The sequence below is a fragment of the Orycteropus afer genome, unplaced genomic scaffold (genome assembly GCF_000298275.1).
Source record: "Orycteropus afer afer isolate SDZICR_OR568_19922 unplaced genomic scaffold, OryAfe1.0 scaffold00026, whole genome shotgun sequence".
Taxonomy (NCBI): Eukaryota; Metazoa; Chordata; class Mammalia; order Tubulidentata; family Orycteropodidae; genus Orycteropus; species Orycteropus afer.
Genome location: NW_006921613.1, coordinates 18,144,334 through 18,164,822, shown reverse-complemented (window position 1 = coordinate 18,164,822; position 20,489 = coordinate 18,144,334). Strand labels below are relative to the sequence as shown.

The 20,489-nt window shown below is 47.1% G+C and overlaps 1 protein-coding gene across 1 annotated transcript; it reads right to left on the bottom strand.

Moving 5' to 3' along the window:
• Positions 1–969: 969 nt before the first annotated feature.
• On the bottom strand, positions 970–13,590 carry CDAN1 (codanin 1). Its single transcript, XM_007935271.2, has 28 exons — positions 13,501–13,590; positions 12,826–13,307; positions 12,397–12,600; positions 12,062–12,231; positions 11,815–11,928; positions 11,657–11,735; positions 11,107–11,227; positions 10,813–10,922; positions 9,215–9,304; positions 8,483–8,558; positions 7,807–8,012; positions 7,379–7,499; positions 7,093–7,239; positions 6,768–6,934; positions 6,301–6,388; positions 5,971–6,060; positions 5,687–5,741; positions 5,347–5,480; positions 5,161–5,264; positions 4,786–4,944; positions 4,406–4,469; positions 4,191–4,269; positions 3,862–4,010; positions 2,401–2,508; positions 2,204–2,267; positions 1,886–2,067; positions 1,633–1,740; positions 970–1,095 (listed from the first exon to the last, which is right to left on the bottom strand). The coding sequence occupies exons 1-28, from the start codon at positions 13,588–13,590 to the stop codon at positions 970–972; spliced, it is 3,687 nt and encodes a 1,228-aa protein (XP_007933462.1).
• Between the last annotated feature and the right edge of the window lie 6,899 nt (positions 13,591–20,489).

Below are 20,489 nucleotides of genomic sequence, written 5' to 3'. Positions count from 1 at the left end.
GATCTTGACAAATGACTTTAATCATGAAGTAGAATGCTTGAACTGAGCCAAATCAAAAGCCCCAAGAAAACCAGCATACCAAGACTGCAGTTTCAATAGGAAATATCTTTGTACATTATCCTGAACCTTCCTCCTGCAAATGAAAGGGCACACTGGGCCAGCTGCACAAAGTCAATACTATCAGAAGCAAATCCGACTGGCTCTCTGGCCTCAGGTCTCATGTACTGGAACGTGAGGCTGGGCAGCTCAGCCTGTGATCCACACAGCCAGGCATCAGAGCCCTACCTTTCCAATGTAGAATGAAAATAACATCAAGCCCTTGGAAAAGAAGAGGGTTTATTTTTAAAAGCTCTAATGGCCTGCCCTGTGCTTAGTCCTTGGATAGGAGATCTAAAGAGTTCCTACCTGTGAGGGGCTGAAGGTGGGGAAGTACAAGGGTAGAGGCAGGTTTCAGTCTGTGCCTCCTAGCCTCTCTGTTGTGCTGCCTTTTCAAGGAGATTGCTCCTCGTAGTAAGGAAACGTAGACCTCCCGGAATTCATGCTCTCTCAAATTATTTGCTTCTATCATGATTCTTCAAAACCACAAAGTTTAAAGAGATGCTGGGATAGCAGCAAGTAGGGCTTGAACTCTCCAAGAAGCCCATGTATGTCATTTAATATCGAAGTGATAAACGCCAACTCTTCTGCTCTGGGACTGGAGGCTCGGCTGTCCTTCCTCTAGGAACCTGGTCAGCAAGCCTGCAGTTGATGGTGGGGCAGCAAGCATCCACACGCTTCCTTCATATCTGAGCAGAAAATCTGATTACATCAGACACAGCTACTCCCTAATGTACACTCAGGGAAAGGCACCAGCAAGGGTCAGCAGTGGGCACTTGGAGTGGCACTGGGCTCTTGGGCCTCCTCCTGAGGCACAGTCAGGTGCGGTTCCCAGATTCTGGTGAGACGCCCAAGGCAGGGCCACCTCTCATCCTAGCTCTGGGCCAGCACAGTACCCCGGTTTGGCTGCATCAGCTCACAAGCTCTTAGCTGTGGTTCTGGCATGTGGGGCTCAGCTAGAAACAGGTTGCACAGAGTTGCTAATTCTTTAGAAAAGTCCTGGACCAAGAATAAGAAAAACGGAAGAGAAGGCAAACATGTAATTGTGGAAGGTTCATCCTTTCTACTAAAAAGCCCTCACTAACCAGTTGAGTAGACAGTCTAGCTATTACTTATACTGCCTTCTGCACTGAAATGGACTTGCAACTCTGTCCCAAAGCAGTGACAGGCAGCAAGAGTGTGCTCTGCTGGGAGACTAGGCTTCACTGTAACTGATGTGTGTGGACTCAAAATGGCTATGGTAACATCACTATCTACTGAGTACTTAGGTGCCACACCATCTTGTGCACATTGTAAGTGCCAAGCTTGGCACCAGTAAGTGCCAGCTGAGACTAAAATCTAGGTTATTCTAATTTAAGAAACCCATCCTCACTGTGCCATGATGCTTTCCAACCAACTGCCTGCCTTCCCTGTCTCCACTGAACTTCAGGGTGGTCCTTAAGGACACTTAGCTTTGAGAAGATCCTATGAATGGCAGGCCCCATCATTTGACCCCTTTTCTGGATAAAAGGTTATGTAAAAGACAGGACTCCTTACCCCTGGCCACTGAGCCTCATGGAGGCTGCCCAAGTAGGCCTCTATCTCTGTTTGTCCCATCAGACCCTTCTTGACTAGCTCTTGGAGCAAGAACAGCAGCAAGTCCCACTGCAAAACAAAGCAAGGGGAATGTTAGAGTTGTCAGAGAAGTACATCAAGACCCTGTCTTTAGGGGTGAGAGGGTGGGTGTAAGAACATGAATGCACAAGGCTAAGCTTTTCTGACTCTCCTTCCACCCTGCTCACTGACTCACATCTCTTGGCCGAGTGTCTGCCAGAAGCCCCACATTTCTTGGCCTCAGCAGCAGCTGTAGTGGAACCGGCACCTGAAAGTCGTCCTTCCAAAGGGAAAGCAGCTCCTGTAGGAGCCTTCGGGCCTGGCCCCTCTCCAGCCTGTGCTGTGCTGGGGCTCCAAGGACAGGAATTTGGTCTGCAACTGTGGGAAGAAAGGAAAGCCAGGGTTTAGTAAACAAAGGTGGGGTCACCTGGCCAGCCCCAGGAAGTAGAGCAGAAAAGGGCGCTAGACACCTTGGGTATCTAGCAAGAGGACAATTGGTAAAAGGGAACCATACCAAGGAGGGATGCTAACTCCACTGAGCACTTGGCCAGGTGCTGTTCAGCAGGTGGGCACAGGAACTGTGGCAAAAAGGAAACCCCAGACATTACCACCATCCTTACAGCAGCAGCCCTAAATCAAACTGGATCCTTAGGCACTAGACAAGGATACACAAGAAAAGCATCCTCTGTGTGGCAAGATGCCACGTCTCACCTGACGGCACCGCAGTGTCTGGCCCAACTGGCCTAGGAGTTGCTCCAGATGCTCTGGGGACACTCCCTCCTCAGGATCTCGGGGCCCCACAGCCAGAGAGAGCACATCCTATGGAGGAAGAAAGGGGGTTGAGACTGATGATGAGATTAGGAAGCCAGAGAACTGGGCTGGGGGTGGGGAGGCAAGTCAGCCAGTGGAGAGGGGCAGAAGGAAAAGGAAGACAGGGCCCTGAGGGTAGAGTGACTGGATCAAGGTGCTGTTAGGCCTGGGAGTCAGGACAGCACAGCTGGGAGAAGCAACCATGAGTGGACAGCCAAAGAGAGAACAGATGGAGCAGGTAAGCTGAAGGACAATATGCTATGCTATACGAGGCAGGGCCCACTGGCAAATATCTTGAGATGCCACTCAGCTTGGGACAAAACTGTACTTAACCAGAGTCATCTAATTCTTAAAGCCTTCAGGTGAACTTCTGAATCATCTGTCCTACTGGTTGCTTAGTCTTAATCTCTGTCTCCCCCTCTCCCCCTTCTCTGTTCATCTTAGGAGAGCAGAGGATTCAGTATAGAAATCCTCTTGCATATTGAGAACCAGTATCTAATGGCCACTTAGCCTTTTCTTCCTTCTCTGTAATCTCCATTTTTAGTTACTCCTTAATGCCTACAGCAGCGCTGGTGGCATGGTTAACGCATTCAGCTGCTAGAATGCTGCTAACCAAAAGGTCAGCAATTTGCACCCATTGTGCCTCTGCGGGACAAAGCTGAGGGAGTCTGCTTTCTGTAAAGATTCACAGTCTTGGAAACTCTATAGGGCAGTTCTACTCTGTCCCATAAGGTCACTGAGTCAGAATCAACTAGATGGCAGTAGGTTTGGTGGTTTAATTTTTAGTTCCTATTCCAAATCTTCATTTCTACACTACTGTTCCAGACCAGGGCTGTTAGTATTTTAGGCTTTGCTGGTCATTGGTCTCTGTCACAACTAATCAGTTCTGCTGCTGAACCACAGAAGCAGCTTCAGACAACATGTAAAATGTAACCATGGCCGTAAGGAGTAAGCGTGGCTGTGTTCCAGTAAAACTGTTACTTACAGAAATAGGGGATTGGCTGGATTTGGCCCATGGGCCCTAGCTTGCTGACCCTTGCTCTAGACCCCTGCTCGAATCTGAATAAAATTAAAAGAATAGATACATATATTTTTTACAACTGCCAGCATAGAATATTTCTGAAATTATATCCAAAAACTGGGGTGACTGTCCCTTAGAGACTTCTGTACTGTATAGCCATTCACCACCTCACTCCTGTCATCTGTGTAATATGCATTTAGTCAAAATGAAATATGAACTATTTGGATAGCACAGGAAAGTTGTATATATAAATACTGGAGCTGGTGTAAGAAAGGAAGGCAACCAGGAGAAGAGCAGGGAGAGGGAGCAGGGAAGCCAAAGGGAGGAGGGTAGCTGTGTACTTTTATCTCGGAGATGAGGTGGGAGGGGAGGGGAGCACGGTGCTCACAGGCACGGGGGCAGCCCCTCCGCTCCCCCCGGGCAGCTGGTTCAGGACCTTGGGCTCGAAGTGTGCGACTCACAGCCGCTTTCACCTCTCTTCTAATCAGCGCTGCAGGGCAGAGGGAGAACAGAGGCGAGGTCACCGGAGCGGGCCTGCATGGACGGGCTCACTCTGCCTTTCCCTCTGTCCAACTGGCCCTGAGTCCCATCTCTCCAAAAATGCCTCTGTCTCCCTGCCAGCCCACTTTTTAAAAACTTTATCCAGCCAATCTCCTTTTCTGGACCTTACCTGTGATGTTGGCTGACAACCAAGCACAGGCCTTCTCTATCGCAAGCCCCATGGCAATGTTCTCTGCGCTCCTTAGGACCTGTGACGCAGAGGGACTGCATGCAGTCACATGTGTGCACACAAACACAGCCATGCAATATGCCTCTCCCACCACCTGTTCTCAGCCTTCTAGCTCCCGGCCCCCAAGGACTGTGAGAGGGCAGCTTCCTACATACAGCTGTTGGGGTTTCTTCTGGAAGCAGTGCCCGCACAGCCTCAGGACTCTTCTTCTGGCAGAACCTGAAACGAGACATGAGGAAAAGGATGAGGTCACCGTGTCTAGATATTTCACTGTGGCTCACAATCACCACTCCCTTGCATAGGACGGCTCAGCCCAGGGACAAGCACTGTCAGCCCTCCCGCCCTTGCCCCATCACCTGTCCTACAGCACTACAGACTCATCCAATTGAATTTTCGGAGTTTATCACAGGTTGGGGGAGGAAGATAGCAGGAGAAGAAGTGGAGTAAAAGTTATGAGTGTGAGAGATAAAAGGACAGAAAAATAAAAGCTAAGAGAGAGGCGTTGAGAGGGTCCAAATAGATTAGTGTTTCTTACTCTCGCCCCTGGGCTGATGCCTGGGCCCCGTGGGGACAGAGCTGGGAACACAGGATCTCCAACAGCTGGGCTGGATCTCCTCCTTCCTGTCCCTGTGTGACCAGCTGCTCTTGGAGAAGTGCTTCTGCCTGGCGCACCAGATCTGCCACCAGCGTGGCCCTGCAGCAGGGACAGCAAAATTTGGAGACAGTTGGAAGGGTTGAGTGGAAAAGGGGCTACAAATCTCAGAAAATTTGACTGGAACTTTTTTCAAAGACTATTAATAGTTTTAGCCTAATTCTCACCTCCTTCAAGGTAGCCTTCCTCAGGCTGGCAACAAGGTCATTAGATGGGCCCTCAATAGCTTCATCCCCCGCCCTTACCCAACCCACTCACTTGATATGTTTGACACAGTTGGATCCAATTCTCTCTGCCACAAATTCCACAGTCCTGCGCAGGGAGGGTGGCTGGTTGTGGAAAAAGGCCTGGGCAAGCTGTGCCTGTTGTGGTGGGGTGAGGCAATCCAGTAAAGGCTTGCTTTCATCCAAGCAAGCCGCTGCCTCCCTCCACCCTGCCCTTTACCTGCAGTCCCTGAGTTGTCTGGGGAGGCTGGGCACCCAGGCTGGTGGTTGTGGTGGGGGTGATTTTCCTCACGAAGCCTCCACTCCGTCCACTGCTGCCTGATACCCATGAAGCAAGAAGTTTCCGGAGCTCTCCTGCATCAGGAAAGCCCAAGTTCTTAATTCCAGCCCCACTGCCTACAAGCATCTGGGACTTTTTAAACATTTGTCAAGTAAAGAGGCAGAGGCACCTGGGGAGCACCTAGGAACAGAACACTGTATCAGGGTGTTAGGCCATGTGGTGCGTTTTGGATTTGTGAAGGAACAGGGTAAGGACCAAGGAAACCCCAGGAAAGACTCACCAATATAGGGGCAGCAGGTATAAAGCAGCTGCTGGTCCACCACAGGCATGCTATCCTGTGGGGAAAAGAGGTGAGAGCTGGGAGAGTAGGCAGGCTTCATGTCTTTCCCAACATGCCCAGAAATGGGCCAGTCAGGTGTGAGAATGCTGAGCATTCTTAAAAATACCCCTGAGCCCTTGCCCAGCATCTATCCTGGTTTGCCTCCTGCTGGGCCTTTCTGGACAGCCCCACCCCTCCTTTATTTCCACGATTTCCTGGGGCTCTGGCTGGACTTCACCTCTTACCAAGCCATGCTCTGAGGCCACTGCATCCACTTCAAAGGCAACCAACTGACCCTCTTCCAGAAAGAATAAATCCACAGGGACAGTGGGAATCTGCAAGAGATTAGTCAAAGTTCTAACCAAATTCTCAGAAACTCATCACCTTCCAGCCTCATGGTTCCAGGGTTTAAGCACAAGGTTCGCAGCAACCTTCCTCTGAAACTGATAATTCCAACACCTCTCCTGAACCTCATCTTCTGGCCCTGCTTCGTTCAGGCTGAGGCATTAATTCTCTCTGCATCCCGAGCCACAGCGACCCCTCCCCTCCCTCATGTGGACTCTCACTCTCCCAACCTGGAAAAGCCAGCCCAGGACAGCAAGCAGCAGCAGCTTGTTCAGGAAACACATCTCCCCTTCACTCTCCTTGGATAAGATCAAGCTCCTGAAAAGTAAATAGAAGGTATAAGTACAATTTGTGCCAAGAAAGAAACTGAATGAAGTCAAAAGGCGACTGTCAGGAGGTGATTCTCAAAAGCAGACCTAACGGGGATCGCAGGCAACTGGGATCTTTTCTTGCTCCCACCACACAGCTGTACTCCCTCAGCTGGGCCACAGCAGAAACAGAAAAGGGCCAATGAAAGCGCGAATACCTGCCCACTGTCTTTGTGGACCAAACCCTGCCTGCCCTTTGCAGTTCACTGGTGGCTACAGTGCCACATACAAAGCACAGATGGCTCACCCCTGTCCTTGAACACTGGGTCCGAGCACCATTCTCCCCACCCTCTTCTCAAGCCTCGCCCTGTGCTCCTTTCTCTACTCACCGATGAAGGCGCAGCAGGAGAATGAAGGTGCTCCGGTAATAGTCCAGCAAGGGAACAATGTGGTCAGCAAAGGAAAGGAACTCCACCAGCCAGGGCACGGTGAGCACTGCTCGGTGGGCCCCGAGACCCTGCTGCAGCAGAGCCAGCACATCCAAGACTGGAGGGACCTGGGGGAGCCAGTGCCCAGTCAGTGGGCAGGCCCCTGGGAGGGGCTGGGTATTGCCCTCTAACCTGCCTGGTTTCCTGAATGGTCAAGGAAACCAATCAACTTCAGTGCTTTGCTGCTCTTCCCAGCTTCCTCCTGGCCAGAATTCCCCCCATTCACCTGGCTTCTCAGGGCCAAGTTGGAGTCCTGAAGTTCACGGGTCGGAGGAGGTTCAGGACCCCGATATGGCAGGAAAGCCACAAAGCCCAGGAATTTAGCCAGAAGCCTCAGGCTGAGCAGCACCACAGCAAACTGCCTCCTTTCACTCTGCAGGGATTCACGGGAAATAAAAGGTCCTAAGGACAAGGCCTCTAGAACAAACCAAATGTGTTATAAAGTTCTTCTTAAAAATACCCCTTGCCTTTGAGGTCAGAACCCCACCATTTCCCTTGTTCTGTTTTCTAACCTGCCAGTCCACATCCGACTCCCCATCTTCATCACTAGGCTCATGCTGAGGCAGGGCAAGGTTATTGAGCTCCCGTATCTTTAAGCTCAGACTATCCATGAGATGCTGATTAAACTGGAAACTAGGAAGGGAGGGCAAAAAAGAGGGGGGCACTGGAAGAGGTATATATAGGAAGAACCAAAATAGAGAAGTGCTACAGACAGAAAGGATTAGATGGGTAGAGAGTAGAGGCCAAGGAGAAAAGAAATTACCTATGTGGGTAACAGACTTGAGTGAAATGGAATAGAAAGCGTGAGCTAAGAGGAGCCAAGAGAAGACAGTCCCATCCCATTATAGCCCGGGCAGAGGAGAGATGAGGGCTGCCTGCCCTTACAGGAAGACCAACCTCTCCTGGCCTCTGCCCCAGCCCCAAAGGACACAGCCTTTACCTGCTGGCACTCAAGATGAAATCCCTGAAGAAGCCTTGACAACCTGGGAAGGTGGGGGGTGGACAGGGTCCCCCACTGCTCTGAGGAGCCACGAGTCGTTCCTGTAGGCGCCGCAACCGCCCCAACTTGTCAGCTCCTAGCATATTTAACACATCTGGAGCCTCACCCAAGACAGTGCCCCCAGTCCCACCAGGGCACTGACACATCTGGGCAGGGAGAAGGAGGAGAGAAATTAAACAATTTTAAAAAATTAATTTTTAAATAAAAAGATTAAATGGGGGAAAAAGTGTAAAAAAGTAAGGTGGTAGTAAGAAACATTTACAGGATGCCAATCCTGTCAGATGCTTGAGATACATTTTTTAATGTAGGGATTATAGCCTCAGTTTACAGATAAAGAAACTGAAACTAAAATTCAGGTTAAGCATTTGCCTAGGTCACTCAACAGTAAAGTAGTAAGAGCTAAGAATTGAAACTAGGCCTATCTTTCTCCCAAGCCTGGGGTCCAGGCCTGAGAAAGCGCTCAGGCTCCTATCTGGCTTCCGGAGTTTCAGCCACCACCCAGGGAACAGAACTCCTGTTCAAACATCAGCATAGACATTTGCCCTAAAGTGCCAGCCATTACGGGCTGCCTACAACACCTGTGTGCTATAGATTCTTGTCCTCCTGGGGCTGTTACCTGGAGAAGTTGCTTTTGGAAGAGCCGAACAAAGTGGCTGTGGCTGCAAGCTGCGGAGAGTTGACTCATCATGGCCCTAAATAATGAGAGGCCGGAAGGAAAGTGAGGAGAGAAGGGAAGAGGGAGAAAGAGCCAACAGAGCAGGCCAGCTCTTGGGCTTTTCAGCCTTCACCAGGGGCTCCACCAGACCTCTGCCAGGGCTGGCCTACACAGGGATATGGTAAGAGATAAGGACCATCTCCTACAGCACCAGGACCCCTCGAGGCTAAGAAATACCACCCCTCAAATCTTGAGTCCACATTAAGCACCAGTTAGTTTCAATAACCAGTACAGAGGGTAGCACGCTGGACAGAATATTCCTTCTATGTCCTAATTATCTAACTATGCAAGGTTATCAGACTTGCCCAAATTAGAAGATGTAGAAAAGTCGAGGTTGGAAAGGATCTAACCAGTGACCTAGACTAAAACTAAAGCTCTGCACTTTTCTTGGCATTCTCAATCATTGAACAAGTATGAAACAATTCTGAGTAGGAAGGGCTAGAAAGACACATCCATCCGTCCCTTTTGAGAGAAGGCAGAATTAGAAATAACTGGTGAGACTAAGGAAGACAAAAGAGCCACTCTAGATTAGAAAGAGTGGAAGGAAAGCCTTGCTCTATCCAGTCAGCTACCCAAGCACCAAGCTGCTCACCGTAGGAAGCAACCTGGCTGACATGTTACTACAGCACCCACCTGATCCTGCTGCCCAAGCCCTTCTCAAAATCCCAGCCGGGCTCCTCATGGCGATCTTCCCACTCTCGAAGCACTTCGTAAAACACATCCCTGACAGACACACACACACACACACACACACACACACACAACAGTGACTGATCAGCTGAGGCAAAGTTGCCTCAAACTCATTCCCACTCCCAGGAGCACCTTCCTGGGCACAGATGCACTGGGACAGGACTTCATTATGCTGCCCACAGTGCCATTCCTGAATCTCTCCAAATTTATTTACATGATGATAATGCTACAGACCCCCAGTCCCACTAGGTGGTGGATGAAGTAGCACCTACTTCACATTTTTTTTTTTTTTGATTGTGCTTTAGGTGCAAGTTTAGAGCAGAGTTTGTTTTACATTCAACAACTCATGTACATTTGGTTTCACTCCCCAATTACCATCCCCAAACCTAACGCAGTCTGCTCTGCTCCCTGCCCAGTAACCCCACCCCCGTCTGTGCCCCTCATAATTCTGCACTCCTTTGTGTCCTGCATTTCCTCCATGCAAATGTTCCCCCTCTGGTCGATTGCTCCAAGGGATGCATCTCTATAGTGTATGTGGGTGTGCCACCCTGGGTTGAGTGGTCTGCATGTACATCTTGTTCACTACTGGGCTGAGACCCACCCCCTGGGAGTGAGTTTTATTCCAGGCCTGAAGGATAGCCCAGGGCCATAGTATTGGGGGTCCCATCAGACTCCATCTGACAAGTAATTCTGGTCATTATTGTGTTTTCAGATTTTGTTCCACATTTTTCCTCCCACGCTATCCAGGATCTCCAGTTTTGATCCTTTCCCGAGTGGTTGGCATTGGTAGTTGGCACCATGTAGTTCTTCTGGTCTCGATGTCCATCATGTCCTAGGAGTGACTGCTGCCTTTTTTTTTTTTTTTTTTCCACTCTTCTTCGCCTCCAACAATAGGAGACCATTAGCTGCATCTTAGATGGCCGCTTGAAAGCTTTTAAAACCCCAGTCACTACTCACCAACATAGGTTGTGGAACAAGATTTTTATGTATTTTATTGTGCCAATTGGGCCTGGTGTCCCCCAATACTATGGTCCTGAGTCGGTAGATTCATTAGATCTCTGTCCCACAGTGTCTGGCTGTCTGTGAGCAATTGCTCTATGTCTGTCTTCTGTTGTTCCTGTAAGGATTGCAGGTATTTTGTATCACGGGTATCTGTGCAAGATTAGCCTCAGCTGAATCTGTCCTTGGTCTAGAGTATAATCCTGTTCACTGACCCCCATCTGATCCTCTCAGATGTCTATGCTTCACACACTTCTGTGCACAGTGAAATTGGATCTCAGCACTCTGAGAACCCTGTGACTAAAGCCATATACCAGTGAGACAGTTGGCTAAGGTGGGGGTTCAAGTCCATGGGCATGAAACAATGAGACTAAATGGCCATTATGACAGCTGGCCACCAGAAGGGCCTGGTGGTGCTAACTACCACCTATAAGTGCCAAATCGCTTGTTTCTGTAATATGAGGACTAAACAGCTGCTTGTACCAGACGTCACCTCATCCCCTCCTCAAAAGTTATTTATTTAAAAAAAAAAAAAAAATTACCTTTGTTTTTTAAAGGTATGAAAGGCTCGGTCACTGGAGAAGTTGGCACGATTGTCAGTTTCTGGCTGAAAGGAGACAGCCTGGGCAGAGGGTGGCATCACAAGAGATACCTAAAATTTGGCAGTGGCATTAGGAACCAAAGCCTGCAGAAGTCAGGGTCAGAAAACTTCACTCCCTCTCCCAGCCCAGAGGTAGCCCACATAACATGTAAGTGGCATGAGCTACGTTGCCTGAGTTACAAAGGTTAGGAAGCACCAAATCCAGGGGAGTAAATATCTAAGCTGGAGTCACTACCTTGGCAGCACTGCCCTCGTAAGCAGCTCTCAGGCGGCCTTGCAGAGTTGGCGAGAAGCACAGGAGCCTCTCATTCTCAGCCAACAGCTTCAAGGTCCCTTTGTCCAGGTAGGAAAGAACCCTTTAGGGATAAGAGCAGAGATAAGTGAGAATGGGACACAGGCTGCAGGGGAAGCTGGCACCACTATCACACCAAGCACATCTGGAGCACAGAGCAGGGACAGGGCCTTGATCTGTAGGGCGAAGTCACTATCTAAGAATCAAAGATGACAGAAGCAAAAGGGGAGGAAACGAGACCTTACAGAGCAAGGAACAAGAGAGGAAGGCTGGAACATATGACACAAACCCAAAGGTCAGCTGCTAAGACCATGGGGGCAAGAGCAGTTTGACTCTTTTGGGGGCTAATTTCATAAGCATGACACAAAGTTACAGGTAAGAAAAGGTCCAGGGTCACTGCACCTGTGTTAAACACAAGGATTCATCGCAAGTGGCCAGAGAACAAAGCAGACAATGGGAAAAAGGCTCAAATGCCTCAGTCAGGGGAACTCACTGAAATTGATGCTCTAAAACCTGTACGGCAAAAAAGACACAGTCATGGACACTCTGGAACAATGGGCTTTCCAGGGAATCTATAAGGATAGAAGCAAGCTGTCAGTTGACTTTTTCAATCTCTGATGCCATTTCTCAAAAGGATGCTTCCCCACTGACCTATGGCATCTGGGCTTGGTTCAAAGTCATCATCCTTGGCAGCCACCATCCTGCGGGCAGTAAGAAGCTGAAGGACGAAGAAAAGCTCCAAGAAGAGGTTTGGTACCAGATTTTCTAGTTACAAAAAGAAACCCCAGAGTATTGGGGGAACATTCAAAGCCAAGGCTCAGCTCCATGTGTTTCACCAATTCTCCTACCCTGAACTTCTCCAAGTATCTCCACTCCATCTCCCTTTGCTTTCACTCACCAGCAATGCATGAGGAGTAGACAAGGGCTACCAGCTTTAGTCGCTGGCAGGAAGACACTCTGGCAGGGTCAGCAGGTTCAGCTGTGAGGCTTCCTGTCCGGCTGGGCAGGAGAGATCCTGATTCAGGAGTGGGACAGGCAGGGGTAGGTGACTGCTGCAGCTGCTTAGAGCTGTGGACATAGAGGAATGTTATCAGCAAGGCTTCCCCATCACAGATACACTCAAGTCCCTCCAGAGAAGTCATCGACAGCCCAGGAAACAGTCAACCTCAGGGGACAGCCAGCAGATCCCCTGCAGGGAAGAAGCGGACACTACAGGGAGCAGCAAGGCCATACCGCTCCTTCCTAAGCATCTCCCGCTCTTCCTGCAGACTTCTGCACGCTGGGGGAAGGCCAAGGCCCCAGGTGCAAGTATCCAGGGCTGAGGACTGGGAACTGGGGACACAGCTGATTGGGGGTGAGGTGAAGCAGGTCTTTGGCTTGGAGAGTGACCGCTCTTCACTCACTGGAGTTGGATTGATCCTGCGAGATGGCTTCATCCTGCTGAGAGTAGCCACAGGTTTCTCTCAAATTGCTTCTCCGACATCCACCCCTCCCACCACAAGAGCTCAGCGCCTTGCAAACCCCCCTCACCACCGTAGCTATCTCACTGTCAACCTTCTAGCTGTTCTCACCCTTTACCCCGGAGCACCCAGACCCGATTTATGGCCACCCCTAAGATAGCCTTCAGTGCCACCCATCCATCTCCTGAGATCTGATTCTCACCCTGCAGAGCCGGGGGGAACTGAGCCTACGGGAGGGAACTCTTCCAGGTTGCTTAAGTTTGGTGGATCAGAGAGCCCAAGGCTGGGGCTGCCAGGACTGCCAGAGCCTCTAGGCCTCCGGCCCCCGGCCCAGGGCAGGTTCTCCCCGCTGACCACCTCCTCTAGGGTCCCCGGGCCGCGGCTTCCCCGCTCGCGGGCCGACCCCGGGCCCCGCCTCCTGCCCCCGCGGCGGGCCAGGGGGGCCTCGGCGGCGACAGCGCCCAAGAGCTCGGTCGGAGGGAAGAGCTGGCTGCGCGCCCCGCGGCTGCTCCGCGCTGGGCCCCCCGGCCGGGCTGCCGAGGCGCCCGGGGCCTTGGCGGGGGTTGGAGGGCCTTGCGGGAGGACGCGGCTGCTCTGCTCCCTTAGGAAGTTCAGCAGGAACGGCACGAATTCCCTTCGCAGTGGCCGGAGTGAGCTCAGCGCGGCAGCCTCCCCAGGGTCATCCTGAGGGAGAACCAGAGGTCGGGGTACAAGAGAATCAGCTGCCAGCCCGGGGTCGCGAACAGCGGGGCATGCCTAGGGTGGGCCGCCCCGGCAGTGGCTGCTAGTTGCAGTGCACTTGGCCGGGGCTGGAGAAGGTGGTATCTCCCGAGGAAAGCGGATTCGGGTAGGCCTGGGGGCATGTTGGCGCTGTTACCTCCGAACTCTGGGTGCTTCCTGAGATCCACCGCACGGTGGCTGCGACCGACACCTCCTCTCGCAGTAACGACTCCAAAACGGCCGCCATCCTTATCAGGGCGCTCCAAGACGACTGCGCAGGCGCAGGCGCGCCACGGGCCGCCTGGGAAGGGCGGGGCTGGGGCCGAGGGGCAACCGTTGGGCTGAGGGCGGAGAGGCGGGGCCGGCGGGGCGGGCTTCCCTAGGCCTCAGCTAAGGCCGCATGGTCTGCGAATTGCCGCCCCACCGCCCTCGTTAATGCCCCGCCCAGGCTACTCTGGCCCGAAGGTTAAGCGTCGCGATTACAGTCAGAGGCAGTGAGAGCTGCAGCGGGGTGGTGGTAGTTGTGGGGCGACGGGGGAGACCGAGGGAACCGGAGAGCAGACGGACGGTAAAGGTGAACAATTCTCCGTAATTAGACACCAGTTTACATCTTCTGTAATAAGCAGAAGATTTATATTTTTCTAGATTTAACAGTATACCATAAAGGAGTCACTCACCTCTCATTTTGACTTTGTTTTGCTTGTGGCTGTTTTCAGTCCCTAGGCCCAAGTGGTACACAGGTTTTCCTGCACTAACCATCAACTCATTGACCATTTAAAACAATTCATGCCGGGAGGCTTTTTATAATTCTAAAGCCACTAACGTTTCAAGTGCCTAGGCCACCCTGCACATGCTTTCCAGGTTGTAATAATGTATTTACATCAGGTTAATGCAATTACTTTTGCAGTTGAATCTCAATCGGCATATTCATGATGAGGTTCTGGGAGCTTGAGTTACTTCTTAATCTCCCAAGTTTTTCAAAACATGGGAGACAGTGACCTCTTTGGTTGTTGATGGTTCTTGTTATTTGCTGTCGAGTGGGACCCAACTCATAGCGACCCCTCCACGGGTTTCTGAGGAGGTATCACTACGGAAGTAGATTGCCCAGCCTTCATGCTTAGTGACAAATCAAAAAAGGCCCAGAAAAACAGATGGCACTAACATTCCAGGTCAAATCAAACCAGGAGGAATGAAGCAGTGCCCATGTGAGCGGCCCTGACAGATTTCCTCTGGCTCAAATGAAGGTGGTTACAGGCTAAAGGTGGTGGGGAAAAGGAATCACTCTAGTGGGAGCTCTGGTAGCATAGTGGCTAAGACACTTGCCTGCTAACCAGACGGCTGGCGGTTCAAACCCACCAGCCACTCCTCGGAAGGAAGGTTGGGCAATCCTACTTCCGTAGTGATACTGCCTCGGAAACCCAAGGAGGGGTCGCTATGAGTCGGGGCCGACTCGACGGCAAAACAACAACTAGTGGTACAAAGAGTGTTTCCTGTGGAGAAGGAAAAAGTGCTTCCACACATTGATAGAATAATGGACTGACGGGAGCTTTTAACACTTCCAATTTTATTACAGGAGTAACCATCTTCTCTTCTCCACCCTGGTTTTTACCTGCAGGGACACTGAACACCGAGTTCCTATTTAGTCCAGTGCTGCTTTTTCTAGGTCACTTCTGGATGTGGTACTGCATTTATAGTAACATTTTCTGCTCCCTGTTGATGTTGTTTTTGTACCTTCTGGTGCATTCAGTAACTTTTATTACATTAGAAAAAGACTATTTCCCACTTTTAAAATCCAAGCCATTACACAAATAAAACTAGAGTTTGCATGCGGAATGAATCTTTTATTACTAGATTATAAAAATAAAATACAAAATAATTTTAAAACAGAACTTAAAACACTGTACAAAGCTTTAATATGATACAAATGGAAAAATTAAATAAATACACTTTTATGTACAGATGGCGTATACAAAAGCACTCCAAGTTTCTGCCAATACTCTTATGTCCTTTGTTGCCTGAGCAAAAGTGTAAAGGGAGCAGCTTGAGGGGAAAGGGACACAATACAATAATACCTTTAGAATATTTCAAAGAGCAGTATCTCATCTCTCTGATTTCATGAAGAGAAGAGGGAGACAAAAGAAGTGGAATTATTAAAGTTGTGTATTCTAGTAACTCATTGGTCTTGCTCCCAAAAGAAAATTCTGGTTTGTGGCTGCGTCTGATTTAACATCGTTCATAACTTTTACGGTTTCTCTCTCATTCAAAACTAGATGTTTCCCTCCTCCCCTCTTTTTCCTAGAAACTAGGAACTACTTAGAAGTAAATGGCCCAAAGAGATAGGCACTGGCTAGTTTAGTAAAGGAGTCTGGAGGAAGAACAGGAACTGTATGCAACAGCAAGAAGGGAGGGGGCTGAAGTGGAGTTATCTGATATGTTCTCCATCCAATCCAATTTCAAAGCCCCAAGGGTCACAGTCTTATCACCTTCTTAGCTCTGTATTTCTGAATGCCTTTTTTTTTTTTTGCTTAGTGAATTTATTTATCTGGTGAATTGTTTAAAAACAAACTACTGGAAAAAGTCCCAAGGGCTTTTCCATCCCTGGATAACTCCTTAAACATCACATTCAAGCTCTGGTAGCTAGCTATGTTTACCCCGTCGGTGAGTGAAGAGCACCCAGACCGAATCCAGATATGGTGAAGTGCTGTATGTGAATTTTTAAAGGTTTTAAATTCTAATTTATAAGGGGGAAAAGCATCCTATGGCAACAGTGTATATAAAAACTTAGTTTACTCAATGTTTTTAACTAGGTGAGTGAATACTTAAACACACAATATGAAACAATATTAATCTACTTAAAAGATAGGTAAAATTCCCATCTATCATCAGTGTGTAAAATTATGTGATCATCAAATCCTATAATTGGAACAGCTCAAAGATTGGCCTCAGATGAGCCTATTCTCCCAGTCAGGGTGATCCTGTCACCTGGCTGAGGGTGTCTGGGAGGCATGGCCAGCACACAATGATACCTACTATACCCATGCTGTCACTTCCAATGAGAAGGCAGAAACCTGTTAAGTTTAACAGGGCAATGAAGAGAAAGGCTTCATTTCTTTTATCCATATCCTTAAGAACAAGGATCCGACAACGGCTAAGGAAAATACTCAAATCATTACTGAATAAATGTTACTTTTTGCTAGTCAGTGTAACCTCAAGGTGATCCTAATCTTGCCAATTTATTTTTCTGATCCAAATTTTCTCAAGGGGAATAAGTAAACCATTAGGTTTACATATTTTTAAAATAGGAGAAATTGCTTCACAGAGAGACAATCACAAGTAAATTAGAAAGTGTCTTAATGGACCAAGTCTTTAATGTCAGCATTCCACGACCAGTCAGGGACTGATGTGTGCAACATCCAAATTCTCATTTAAGTGAAGAGGGATCCTTGTTTCACGTCCTAAAAACTGCAGAAATTCCCATGTACCTCCTACAGGTTCTCCCTAGCTGTGCTGGGCAACACATTCTACAGGTACCCAAGACTCCCTGGGTGATATTTCTCTTAATTCGAGAGGGACCGGCAAAGTATTGAGAATACCCAGTGATACCCATTTCCACTCTGTACGTCCTCAAGGTATACACCAGGGTTCTACTGGGTGAGGACAAGGAAGTGGGGCTTTGTGACAACCTTCTGGGATTTTCGATGCACTGTATCCTCTGATACAGTCTAAGGACTGGAACTGCCTCTTGTTCCCTTCTCTAAATTAAGGTCTAAATATGCACCTGTGGTTTCTCACCTTCAGTATATGTTAACATGTATGGACTACAGGCCTTAATTCTGCAGTACTTTTTGTATTGAAACACAGATAAAGTTAGCTATTCTGCTACTCTGTTGTCTGCAGTACCAAACTCAAGAAAGTTAAACCATGCAGTTGTCCTCAACCAGCCCATCCTCAGTGATTCAAGTACTAAGCGTCTCTCCCCTTGGCTGCAGTGCCAACACATCCATGGTAAATGCACTTCAGCAGACACGGGCAGCTTTTCAAAGAGTGAATGCAAGCAACTTAACTCCAAAATACATGAACATGACCAAGAAACGGTTCTCTAACATATGCCATGTTTTGCTAGATACACATGAAAAAATAGGTTTTAAAATGTGAAAAGCTTTTATCTCCAACACTTAAGTCTAGACTTACCTACAAACATATATTTTCAAATAGCCAGACTGAGGTGCATCTTCTTCCTAAGATATTAAATTATGAATTCTGGATGCTGCTTCTATCACCAATTTCTAGTGTCAGGTAAGGAAAGTAGTTCCTAGAACTAAGAATCCTCTGCTGTTGGTTGAAAAAGCATCTGTTTTTAATTCAAAGCTACTGGGTATAGAAGAACCAACTATGGTTTTAACTATCTGTGTCTGGGTTTATAAAACATGCATCAAGTACACTTTTTCCTTATAGACTGAATGCAACCGTAGAAACATTTAAATATCTGTGGCCTGAGAGAATCTCTGATGACTAGTGAAGAATCTCAAGACCCCACAGTGGCTGGTAGCTAAACAGAAAGAGGTGTTGCATGACCGACTACTGAGTACTAATATGCAGCTGATATTTGTTTAGTATTTTAAAGCAAATAATATAAAGAGGATTATGACTACAGTGGGTCTCAATTACCGTTTTTCTACTTATTTAGGGCTTGATTAACTTGGTGACTTTTTACAAAAAAAAATTCACATGCACCTTAAACAGTAAATGAAATTCTCTGTCGCTGTCAGCAAGGCCAGCTTGCAACACCAGAGCTGAGAAGGAGAGCGTCTGCCTAAATCTGAACATTCAAAGATGTTTATAATCCGTGCTTTGAGGTTAACATGATACGGCCCAATTTTCCTCCTATGTTTATTATACGTTAAAGTGAAATGCCTTTAAGTTGTACAAAAATTTACTATATGGAAATTTAATATTTCAACAAATTTGTAGACCTGGGAGATTGGCAGCATAATTCAGGAAGAATGCTACCTAATGGGATTGAGCTTTTTGTTTATTCTAATTTCTGCTCCATCCGGTTTCTTAATTCTGTAATACTTTTTGTATTAAAACATAAATAAGTAGCTATTCTATTCCTATCTTGTCTACAGACCCAAACTCAAGAAAGTTAACAAAAAAGACATTAAAGAAGGGGCAGGAAGGGCAGGTGTGACTAGGTAATAAGCCACTTTGTTTTGACAGAAGAACCAGGAGGCACTTGATCTTCAAAAGACAATTTTAACTTCTGCCCCATATGACATTTAGTATAGTTTGGTTTGATTTTCATAGATGACCAGTTCCTCCTAAGTAGAATAACCTAAATGGTTTAAAATTACTTGGAATTATCTATGTTTGTCACTTAAATCTGCCCCATTACCCAAAAAAAAAAAAAAAAACAAAAAACAACCAAAAATGAAAAAAGAACCCGTTCTCTACATCATACTTTAAAATGAAACAAAAGCAAAAACCCTTGTACCAAAAGTGCTTTGTTGAGGGTTGCCATGTCTGTATTTAGCCTGAGAGACATCTAACATCCAACACCCAAGCTATGCTTTTAAAAACCATAAGGTAAATCTCTGTGTAGGACAGTACTTTTGAGTAGACTTACCGATACATAAGATACAATTAATATATTTTCTTTAAGAAATATCAGAGCAGAAACATCTTTGGTTAACTCTTTCCTCTACCTGCAAAATAAAATACTATTATATAATGAGATTGTTTATCTCTGGATCTTAATGATGAGTTTGTCAGTGTTAGAAATAGGGAGCAACACAATGGAAAGACTGTCAGAAAAAAGGAAGGAGCCAAGAAATAAAACATTCATTTGCCACATTGCCATTGCTGTCAGTTTTGATTGCCAGCAGAGAAATACCAGTGAGAAATAAAATAACACACATACACCAAAACTGTAGCCTCATCAGCACATTTCTAACTAGAGGGGTCAGTATTTAAAGCTGGCTACTTTTAGTATGATTTAGCTAATTCAACAGGAGGAAAAAAAAAACCACCCACAAACATTCCTTAATTGTAGGTTATTCTCCCACCACCACCAAGGAAAAAGTGAGGTGAAAAGTAGAAGAATGGCAATTTTAAGATTTTAAAAAATTCATTATGTCAGACCCAAGATTTCCATCCCAGTTTATCCACTCCAATTATAAGGACAAAACTATGTGATTAACATGAGATACCTTTGAACCAGTGTTACAAGCATGTCCCAGTAATTTTTCCCCTAGTAAAGTCTTAAGTGAAAATTAAATAACATATCTTGGCTTGTTAAGGACTGCCAGCCCTTGCATTATACACAGGGAAGGCAAGAACAATCTGAGGCATCACATACCAAGAACATATTTTCAGAAAATGAAGGTAGGCAAAGCCCAAGTGTACACGAGGCACACAATAGAAAAGGAATTTCACCATCTGTGATCTTAAAATTACAAATGGAGAAGGAGAAAGAATGAGTTTATATAAGCATATGTCTCTCCATATATATATAAATATTTATATAATTTACCATGAAGACATGCAAGTAGTGTTATAGCAACTATCATACAATATAATACAGAGGGATTGGCCTTTCAGTAATACAGTTGCTTAAGTTAAATAGCAAATATGTCTTATCTATTGCATTCCTCTGCAGTGTTTGAAACTGAAAATTAAGATTCCACACTATGCTACATTTCTTATGTGAGACTGTAAATGTCTCCATAGTGTTTGAATTTTTTTTTTTTTTTTTAAAGTTCAACACAGATAAAGAGAACAAGGTAAGTTCAGTGCAGCTTCAGGGCAGCTTTGATGCAGCATTAGAGTATGTTCACTTGATGACAAAGTATCTTTCTTTCTTTTCTTTTTTCCCAGTTTAACCATATTAGGATTGGCAGCAAACACAAGGTCAAAGAGAAAGCACAGATGTTTGCTAGAAGGCAAATTTCAACAGCAAGCAGACCAATTATTTGACCTTAATAAGGTCTTTACACCACAAAACACCCAGAGAACATGAAAGAGACCATTTTAAAAGTCTGGTATAATTTAATTTTGCCTGATTCCTGTTAGCAGAAGAGTGAGATTAGAACAAATAAGATCCCCCTTAGAGCTCTGTAAACTGGGATTACATGGAAATCAAACCGA

Excerpts from the sequence above, each read along its gene's own strand:
- CDAN1 (XM_007935271.2), bottom strand. The coding sequence starts at position 13,590 with ATGGCGGCCGTTTTGGAGTCGTTACTGCGAGAGGAGGTGTCGGTCGCA. Across the intron at positions 6,935-7,092 it reads ACTTGGCCCTGAGAAGCCAG|GTCCCTCCAGTCTTGGATGT; the intron begins GTGAATGGGGGG and ends TGGCTCCCCCAG. Across the intron at positions 2,268-2,400 it reads AGACACTGCGGTGCCGTCAG|TTCCTGTGCCCACCTGCTGA; the intron begins GTGAGACGTGGC and ends TTTTTGCCACAG.